General features: G+C 33.1%; 2 protein-coding genes across 2 annotated transcripts; both read left to right on the top strand.

Annotated features, from left to right (window-relative positions):
• Nucleotides 530-4,630, top strand: LOC104703876 (acid beta-fructofuranosidase 3, vacuolar). The gene is made up of 7 exons (XM_010419965.2): nt 530-1,071; nt 1,445-1,453; nt 2,301-2,545; nt 2,761-3,378; nt 3,474-3,883; nt 4,050-4,137; nt 4,246-4,630. Exons 1-7 carry the CDS (start codon nt 696-698, stop codon nt 4,444-4,446), a joined length of 1,947 nt encoding a protein of 648 aa, XP_010418267.1. The 5' UTR covers nt 530-695; the 3' UTR covers nt 4,447-4,630.
• Nucleotides 7,970-10,896, top strand: LOC104705186 (acid beta-fructofuranosidase 3, vacuolar-like; the record flags this gene model as incomplete). Its single annotated transcript, XM_010421159.2, has 4 exons — nt 7,970-8,381; nt 8,794-8,802; nt 9,887-10,131; nt 10,450-10,896. Coding segments are annotated over exons 1-4 (1,059 nt in total), but the record flags the coding sequence as incomplete, so codon positions are not given.

Here is a 10,898-nt window from a genome sequence, read left to right on the forward strand (position 1 = left end):
AATTAAATACAAATAAATTTGGGTTGGCCCATATATCATAGATACTGATTAAAACGTGGGTCTTATACATGTGGGCAATCAAAACTAAAATATGGGGCAACAGTTCTTCACAACTACTTATTCATTATTCAACTGTGATTATATTTCCCCTCCTCCACTAATGGTAGGCAAAACATTAATTTCTAAAAAAACTAGCATGAAGGATGGGATAAAATAATACATCAAAGGCAACATTTAGGAGAACTTTTATTTTTGTAGATTAATTAGATGATGGGAGAAAATGTAACAAATATAGTGTTTCTATAAAATCCACATATTAGCATGTATGCAACAAGGAAAGATAGTAACATAAATTGGTCCAATATATTGACCTTAAATCCACTTAGCTTAGGTAATGAATAATAATTACTATATATTAAAAAAAAACTAAAAAAGTATTGACTTGTCGTGTGTAAACGTGAACCTTATTGGTAATAATAATACAAATTAAATATCACATCTCTAATTTGCCAACCCAATCCAGATCTCCCTCTCTCTGTCTATACTCTCTAGTTCTCAACTTCTCATATAGTAATAATTTTTAATATATTTATTTTGAGATTTGTTTTGGTTGATTTTTTTCGATTTATAAATATTGGACTAGCCATTTTCTTTTACAACCATCAAATCTAAATAAAGCAAAACAAACAAGAAAAATGGCGAGCACGGAAGCTCTTTTACCCGTCACGTCCCGACAAGATCCATTATCCGAATCAAGATCCGACCAGATCCCGGAGACTCGTCGGAAAAGACCCATCAAAGTCCATTTAGCTGTCTGTTCCGGTTTGCTCTTGATCGCTTTGTACGTAACTCTCATCGTCACGCACGACGGATCCACCGCACAAAACGGCGCCAAGGATGAAACATCCACGGAGTCACGTGCTCGTTTGGCCGGCGTGTCGGAGAAGAGCAACGACAGGGTTTGGAGATTATCCGGGGATGGTAAGACTGAAGCGTTCCCGTGGAACAATACTATGTTGTCGTGGCAACGTACGGCGTTTCATTTCCAGCCTGAGAAAAATTGGATGAACGGTATGTACCATTTCTTTCCGCAAGACTATTTTATTATCTATGAATAATTGATTAACTAATCATAATATTATATAGTTAAAATAGCTTTAAAAAGTGTCTCATCTTTACCTAAGAATGTTTATTTTTCGCTTTTCTATACATTTGAGTTTCATAACCATTTATGAGACCATGACTTAAGGAAGAAGGTTTTAAGTAAATACTCAATAGGGATAACGTACTTTAAATTCAACAATTTCATCAAAATTTTCAATACATTTTATTTTATTTTATAGTTTAACATTTCTAATCTTCATATGTTTTTTTATTTGTTTATTTTTTTCCTATCGAATGGGGTCGTGGATGACAAATTTATTTCGGGATTCTTCGTCTTCAGATCCTAACGGTAAGCTCTAGATCCTACACTGAAGTTTTCTATTTTGGTGCTTCTAAAATCTAAAGTTTTCCTCTGTGTTTTTTTTTTTTCCTTTGACCTTGTTTTATTTAAAATAGTGGAAAACATATTATAAAAAAGATGATTGGCTACACAACTTGATAGATATATCATATATCTGAAACCCATAAAAGATTATTGGTAGATATATGACAACACGGCACGTCCTTTACGGACCACAAATCATACTTGTCTTTGGATAAAATGGAAAAAGGAAATGTTGCAAATGAAAATCATTAATTTACTCCTAAAAGTTTTTTTTAATGAAAAGTACAAAGACAAAATCTGAACAGATGAGAGTCATTAAAGCCAATTAGTTTACTTTGTTTTTGCCTGTTCTGTATACACCACGTGAGTCATGTGCATATTGTACAAATCATTGCTGACCAATTATTGTGTGTTGACAGAATAGTTCTATCTGTTTAATTTAACCCAATTTTAATTGAAACGCCATACTTTTCTTTTTCGTCTTCACAAAAGTCACAATATACAGTAGTCGCAGCTTATTGAAGTTACGAAACGTCGTACTTTAGATCATGGTGTTTTATGTAGTAAAACGTGTTTTTCTATTGCTTTAAAACACTATTTCAGTATTTTTGAAAAAAGAGAAAAACCTGACGACGGATGTTTTTACGATATATTTGAACCGAAACTAGCAAGAAAAAAAAAATGTCATAAATCATAATTATACTTTCTGAATGCTATACTCAATTCGTAACTAGTGGAGGTATTTATGCTTTATAGCCATATTTTATATTTTTATTTTGACCCGAACAAATGAAATGTTAAACGTATCCAGGTCCATTGTTCTATAAGGGATGGTACCATTTCTTCTATCAATACAACCCAAATGCAGCTGTGTGGGGTGACATTGTTTGGGGTCACGCCGTGTCAAAGGACCTAATCCATTGGCTTTACCTCCCATTAGCAATGGTTCCTGACAAATGGTACGACGCTAACGGCGTCTGGACCGGTTCAGCCACTTTTCTAGATGATGGCTCCATTGTCATGCTCTACACCGGTTCCACTGACAAATTCGTACAGGTACTGAGTTTTTTAAAGTCTCTGTTTGTTTAGTCAAGTATTGAATAATAAATAATTCTTCAACAAACGTTGTACTGTTTTCGAATTCCACTGGTAGCACTTAAAAACATCACAATTGGTTAAACTTTCATTTACTTTTGGGTTGTTTTTAAAATCTTATCTTCAATATATATTTGGTGACCAATCGATCACTAATAATAATGATTATTATTTAGGTTCAAAACCTTGCCTATCCTGAGGACCCAAGCGACCCACTTTTACTGAAATGGACCAAGTTCTCTGGCAACCCGGTTCTCGTACCGCCTCCAGGTATTGGTGCAAAGGACTTCCGTGACCCGACCACAGCCTGGAAGACATCGTCTGGAAAATGGCGAATCACCATCGGTTCCAAAGTCAATAGAACCGGAATATCTCTACTTTATGACACTACCGATTTCAAAACCTACGAGAAACATGAGACCTTGTTGCACCAAGTTCCCAACACCGGAATGTGGGAGTGCGTTGATTTTTACCCGGTGTCGAAGACTAAAGTCAATGGGCTCGATACTTCGGTCAAAGGACCAGATGTAAAGCATATCGTGAAGGCTAGCATGGACGATACTAGAATTGATCATTATGCCATTGGGACATATTATGATTCAAACGGTACATGGGTCCCGGATAATCCTTCTATCGATGTTGGAATCAGTACCGGTTTGAGATACGATTACGGGAAATTCTACGCGTCAAAGACGTTTTACGATCAAAATAAGAAAAGAAGAATCTTATGGGGTTGGATCGGTGAATCTGACAGTGAAGCTGCTGATGTACAGAAGGGTTGGTCATCTGTTCAGGTATGTTTTCTTCGTCAAACGTGCTATGAAAGTTAGGGCTTTGAGTTCCTTGTCACCCAAGTTAGAACTTAAATTTTCTTAACCTATATGATCAGGGCATCCCAAGAACTGTTGTCTTGGACACCAAGACGGGGAAAAACTTAGTGCAATGGCCAGTTGAGGAAATCGAATCTTTGAGACTAAGTAACAAGAAATTCCACATGAAGGTTGGACCAGGGACGGTGGTTCCGATTGACGTGGGTTCCGCGGCTCAGCTAGATATAGAGGCGGAATTCAAGATAAAGAAGGAAGATCTCGAAATAATTTTTGGAGAAGACTCAGTGGAGGCCGACGAGGAATTCAGCTGCCAAAACGGCGGTGGATCCACCGTGCGTGGGGCTTTAGGACCTTTTGGATTCTCGGTTCTCGCTGACCAAAGCTTGTCAGAACACACTCCGGTTTACTTCTACGTGACTAAGGGAAAAGATTCAAAACTCAAGACTTTTTTCTGCACTGACACTTCAAGGTAATCAATCTATAACTATATATAATTAATAGATTCTTCGATTATACAAATTAAGTACTTTATAATGTCTGCCAAGTGCAACTGCGTTTTTATTTAGTCACAATACTTAAGCAAATGAGTTAAAAATAAAGATTTATGGTTAATTAATCAAAATCTCTTTTGATAGGTCGACCATGGCAAACGATGTGGTGAAACCAGTGTATGGAAGCTTCGTACCGGTCCTAAAAGGAGAGAAATTGACAATGAGAATCTTGGTAATATATCATATCCGTAAAATCAATAACCTAATTAAAAATATCATTAGAAATATTGGTAAAATTGATTTAATCGTGTGGTTATTAATTTTCCAAAAAATATTTTAGGTGGATCATTCGATAGTAGAAGGATTCGCACAAGGTGGAAGAACATGTATTACCTCAAGAGTATATCCAACCAAAGCCATCTATGGAGCTACAAAGCTCTTCTTGTTCAATAACGCTATTGATGCAACCATTACTGCGTCGTTTAAGGTCTGGCAAATGAACAGTGCTTTTATTCATCCTTACTCTGCCGACGATCTTTGATGCTCCTTCTTCCCGCACCTGATTATTTACATATGATAAGGGGATTCATTTTTCTATCCTTTTTTTTCTTCTACAGTTTTATGACTGTTGTTAATTATATAATGGAACTGATTTGATCTGTGTGATTATTCATCCTATTGTGAGTGAAGAAATGGAAATAATTTTCTCTTTTCTTAGAAAAAAATCGGGTTTGTTCATTGATTATTAGTTCAATTTGGGACATAAAAATATATGAAGTATGAAGTGACATAATGATCAGTTGAATAAGCCTTTAAAAATCTTATCCCAAAACTTATATGGGTCATTTTTGTCATGTGCTCTTGCTGTGTAAGTAAAGAACGTCCTCTATCCTTTGTAACTCGATCGCCTTTGGATGCGGTTTACTAGGTGTACGGCAATGCAAATGAATTAAGTAAGTTGCTACATTCTTTTCGGTTATATTTGTTTCTACCAACTATTGAGCCTATATGTTGGGCTCTGGAAGAGGGTTAGATAAATGATAATATGCATATTCTCGAGTGGAACTTCTGTCAGAAAAATGTAACAGCAATGACGAAAATCTTAAATCTGTGAGATTGATATTAAAAAAGATTTCTACGCAATATTTATCATGTGATGGGTGATTTCGAAGTACGCAATCTTCCGTCGGTAAGTTATAAGCAAATATCATTACAAAGAGCTATTGCCAAAAGCGTAACTAGAGAGGGGCCTTACCAAGCGAAGGAGTCTTCCATGCTTCAAGTCTTAAAAGCCCATGAAACTTAACAAGCGTAGCTTCATAATCAAGTGTCAACGTCTTTGAGATTTTGATATGTTTTTTTTCTATTATCTATAGTATCTCAAGTTTTAAAGTTTTGTTTGCGTTTATTCTTTTTGAACTCTGATTTTCAATAATTGAGTTGAAGTTGACATGCAACAAAAAAAAAAAAAAACAGCTTATAGACTTCTATGTCTCTAGGTTTTGAACCCCATGTACCATATCAAATAACTGAATAAGTTTCAGTTTGTTTTTCTTTTTTAAGAAAGGGAGTTAACCTAAATCTTTTAATAACTCACTAACTAACCAAAGAAAAAAAAGAAGGAGAAATGATATTTTCTATATAAACTAGAATAGTTAGTCTATCCTTATTTTTTACACCTATTAAAAAAAAAACACAACACTTATTCTATTATTCCTTCTGTTTCACAAAGAGTGTCATTTTGACACATTTCACACAAATTAAGAAAAGTTTGAATTATAGATGTTTGCCTTTATTTAATAAGTGATTAATGATCTAAATTCAATGAAAATAGTTTTAGGTTTAGGGATAAAAAAAAAATTTAGCATTAAAACACTCATTGGAAATGTAAAATGATATTCTTTATGAAACAAAATTTTTTCTCCAGAATGATATTTTTTGTGAAACAGAGGGAATATTTTTTTAATAGTTTCTCCTTCTTCACCATCACATGTTCTCAACCACTTTACCTTGTCACCACGACCATAAAATATAAAATAAAAAACAGAAACGTTAAAATACTTGAACCAAGGGATGGTCAATTGGCTTTAACCCAATTGTAATGAAGATAAATTATTTCTCTTACCGACAACACTAAAGCGACGGATTTGGGTTTAGTTGATGGGTCCATTCAAAGATTCTACTGTATATACACACTAAAAAATATCTATAATAATATATAAAAACTTTATGACTATGACTAGGAATTTGGATTTTTCTTTTAGATCTTTTTATAACTTTAAATAGTATTTTTCTTAAAATACATTTATTTCTGAACATACAGAGAAGCTTGAGAAACTAAGTGATGCTTCTAAATTAGAAAAATGATTAGACAGCAGGACACCTAGGAGTTATGACTGAGAAATAAGCAAATTAGTTGCATTAAACAGAGCCTGATAATGAAAAGACCTTTTAGAGTGGTACCAGACAATGCATTTGTTTTGTAGGTGAAATAATGTGTGTGTGTGTGGGGGGGGGGATTTATGAACTTTCTGAACGCAGAAACACAAACCTAGAGCCGTGCCAAAGTATTTTGATGGCATAGGCAATAATTATGGTTTAATATATAACCAACATAATATAAGGTATATCCGTATATATAATGTTTTCATTTTTTAAATAAGTTTATAAAATTTTAAGTAAAAACTTGTAAAATCACAATTAAAAAAAAAATTATCAAAAACAAGCACAAAATATTATACAACAAAATAATGTAGAAATGTTAACAAACAAAATATAGTTATGCTGATATACAAAATGTAATATGTAGTATATATATAATAATTAATAAAATTCAACAAAGATGAATAACTAAAAAGAAGTTGGTAAGAAGTAAAATAAGAAAAATTAATGAAAAAAACAAAGAGGATACAATAACAGGAAAGAAGTATTCATAACCTTGATTTTAGTTTATGTGTGGGCATTTAAGTTTCCTTGATTTTAGGATTTCGTTAGACTACTACTTTCCTTTATTATTTGTATTAATTTCTCTAATTTTACTAATTCGGTAATACCCATACCACTAAGCACTAGCAATAATTATAGCTTCTTAATTTTTTTCAAAAATGTGATGCCGCAGGCGAATGTTTCTACTTTTTGTGAGTAGAATCTTTAACTCAGCATACTGTACCAAATTCAGAAATAGTCGACCCAACAGACACCCTTTTTTGTAGTTAACTATCTCAAACCAATGGACTCTTAAGAGAATATATTATAACACCATGAACATGTAAAGCCAACACGAGAAGACCAAATAAACATGTCTGACATATACAAGAAAGAAAAAAAAATTAACTTAGGGGTCGAGATCAGCAGGAGATTCATTAGAGTTCATGCGTTGAGTTGGGTGGGTCAACCATGAACGGTACTAAACGTTTGCACTTTACTATACTATTATACTATTATATGTATATTAGGTGTTAGTTCACGCTACGCATAGAGTAGTTTCTTACATAATCGCTATTTTATTTTTAAAAAATAATATTAATTAACATATTATTATTATTTTGTTTTTTGGTGTATATTAAAATTTAAAGACTACGTAGTATAAAAAAAATCAAATATTCTTTTGATGATAATATATTTAGTATAATTAAGTCATATTGTATCTTAGATGCCATATGCCATATATTTTTGTAGTTGTAATCATATTTCAAAATGACTGTAATACATATTTCATAAAATTTATTTTGTAGTGTTAGTTATGCATATTTTTTTTTATTTATGCTAATAGCTTAAAGAAATTTAAGATGTTTCATTTAAGAGATTCATACACATTTTTTCAATTTTTATTTTATTTATATAAAAATAAAATATTTCTTTCATATTGATTGCCTTAAGCTTAGAAATTTTAAAAATAAGTATGAATAGATTAGAAAGGCAAGAAATATGAAAAAAATATTTTCTGTTTATTGGTTGATTTTCAATTAATGCTTTCTAATTTTTTATTCTTTTTATGTATATAAAAAATCAAACTTTACTTTTATGTTTACGATTTATTTTAGTTGAGTGTCTTATATAGACATGCCATTTTCTATTACAACCATCTAAACTAAAGACACCAAAACAAACAAGAAGAAATGGCTAGCTCCGAAGCTCTCCTCTTGCCCGTAACCTACCCACAAGATCCACTATCCAAATCAAGATCCAACCCGATCCCCGAGACCAGCCGGAGAAGACCCATCAAAGTACTTATCGCTGTCTTTTCCAGTTTGATCTTGATAGCTTTGTACGTTGCTCTCACCGACACACACGAAGGTTCCAATGATGAAACAGCGACGGAGTCACGTGCTAGTTTGGCCGGTGTATCGGAGAAGGACAACGAACGGTTTTGGAAAGTTTCTGGTCGGAAAAGGGAAACGTTCCCGTGGAATGATACTATGTTGTCGTGGCAACACACGGTGTTTCATTTCCAGCCTGAGAAACATTGGATGAACGGTATGAACAAAAAAGATAACCATTTTATTAGCTATGAAATAGTTTATTAACTAATCATTATTGATTTTCTTATATAAATGTAGCTAAAATGTGTTTCATTTTCTTTTTTTTCCCATACAAATTTAAAGAATATTCAAGTTCCTTTTTACCTATAAATTTATATTACATTACTATTATATATGTTTGATCAAAAAAAAAAAAAACTATTATATATTAATTGTGACGCAAGAGCCATACACAGTACGATATTCTAAATTTTACACTAATATCATAATTTTTGAATATTTATTTTAAGTTATGTTATATATAAGACTTGAAATTTTCATTGATAAATTCTTCTTTCCCTTTTTGTTTTGGCGTTTTTTTACTCTGGCGTCTATCAATGGCTAATTTCTGGCTTCTTCGTTTACAGATCCTAATGGTAAGCTCCTGATTCTACTCTCTCTTAAATATTTTTCATTACTTATAGTTCTTTCTAAAAATCAAACTCTAAACGTCTAGTCAATATCATATAAACTTAGGCTATGATATAGATACTCAAAAAAAAAAAATCAAAATCTTAACCACTAGGAGTAGAATTTTCCACCATCAACTTTATCAGAAACTTATTACTTAATTATATGAAAAATCGTCTAGTCAATATCATATATATCTCCAGGCTAAATTATTGGAAGATATATGACAACGTGAATCGTCTTTTGCGGACCACAATAGGCAATTATCAATTTACACCTAAAAAGCTTTTTGTTTTTAACCCAATTGTAAATAAGACACTCATTGCTTGCCATGTTGCCCATTTGTGTATGACACTCTATTTGTGATATATAGATTGGGTAACGATATATTTGTTTCCATTTGTTTGTGGTCTCAATTCGATCCAAAAATTCGAATATACATAACGTTATTCTATAGAGTTAAGCATATAAAAAAACAATACTCATTAAAAACAGAACAAATTATAAATATTAATATTAGGAAGAAAGGTGAAAACTAAAGTAAAAATAAAAAATTCACAACAAAACTGCCTTTAAATATATGTATAATATATATATGTACTATATGTATATCTATATTATATATAATTTGTGGCCTAAAGCATGAATATTCATATGTTTTATGGTGGGGCTACACGCCTGCCGCCTGGTATTGCTGATGTGTGTACTCATTGTCAATATAAAAGTGCATGAAATTTCAAAATTAGTGGGAAAACATACATCTTAGATGATTAGGACTTAGGAGTAGTAGTTTGTTCAAAAAAAAAAAAGAAAGATGATTTTATACCCTTTTCTTATGTAAAATTTAGACTTTAAATAACACATGGCTATGCTTTTATACCCTTTTCTTATGTAAAATTTAGACTTTAAATAGATATTTTTACTTTAATTTTTTCCCCGGGATAACAACTAACAAATAATATATTTTGGCCCTGGTGTCTATAAAGTCATTATGTTACGTTTACACAAATTTTATTGTAACCCGAAAATGAAATGTTAAACATGTGCCAGGTCCGTTGTTCTATAAGGGATGGTACCATTTCTTCTACCAACACAACCCATATGGAACCGTATGGGGTAACATTGTTTGGGGTCACGCCGTGTCAAAGGACCTTATTCACTGGCTTTACCTCCCAATAGCCATGGTTCCTGACCAATGGTACGACGTTAACGGCGTTATAACCGGTTCAGCCACTTTCCTTGACGATGGCTCCATTGTCATGCTCTACACCGGTATCACGGGCGAATTTGTACAGGTATTGATTTTTCAGAAGCAGTGGTTTTTTTTTTTTTACCAACCAGATATTTGTTTCAGGATATGATATTAGAAATGTGAATAATTTACAAAAATAAACAACTCTTTTACAAACCATGTAGTTCGTACGTACTCTTCTTTTCACATTCGTATCTGGTTGCACTAATTAAAAAGACACCATAATTGGTTGCACTACTTTATTTATTTTCCTTTTAAAATAATATGGCTATATACTTTTGTATTGTTTTCTAAAAAAATCATTTCAATATAAAATTGGTCGGACCAATCAATCACTAATATAATAATATGATTATTTAAGGTTCAAAACCTTGCTTATCCCGAGGACCCTAGCGACCCCCTTTTGTTGAAATGGGTCAAGTTCTCCGGCAACCCGATTCTGTTACCTCCTCCAGGTATTGGCGCAAAGGACTTCCGTGACCCGACAACGGCATGGAAGACATCATCCGGAAAATGGCGGATCGCCATCGGCTCCAAAATCAATAGAACTGGAGTGTCTCTTCTTTACGACACTACAGATTTCAAAACCTACGAGCTACTTGATACCTTGCTGCACCAAGTCTCCAACACCGGAGAGTGGGAGTGCGTTGATTTTTACCCGGTGTCGAAGACTGAAGTCATTGGGCTTGACACTTCAGTCAAGGGACCAGACGTGAAGCATGTCGTGAAGGCTAGCATGGACGATACTAGAATGGACCTTTATGCCATTGGAACGTATTTTGATTCAAACGCTACATGGATCCCTGATAA

The sequence above is a fragment of the Camelina sativa genome, chromosome 7, assembly GCF_000633955.1.
Source record: "Camelina sativa cultivar DH55 chromosome 7, Cs, whole genome shotgun sequence".
Taxonomy (NCBI): Eukaryota; Viridiplantae; Streptophyta; class Magnoliopsida; order Brassicales; family Brassicaceae; genus Camelina; species Camelina sativa.

Coding starts and splice junctions, on each gene's coding strand:
- LOC104703876 (XM_010419965.2), top strand. CDS start 696: ATGGCGAGCACGGAAGCTCTTTTACCCGTCACGTCCCGACAAGATCCA. Junction 3,379..3,473: donor AGGGTTGGTCATCTGTTCAG/GTATGTTTTCTT, acceptor CTATATGATCAG/GGCATCCCAAGAACTGTTGT. Junction 4,138..4,245: donor AATTGACAATGAGAATCTTG/GTAATATATCAT, acceptor AAAATATTTTAG/GTGGATCATTCGATAGTAGA.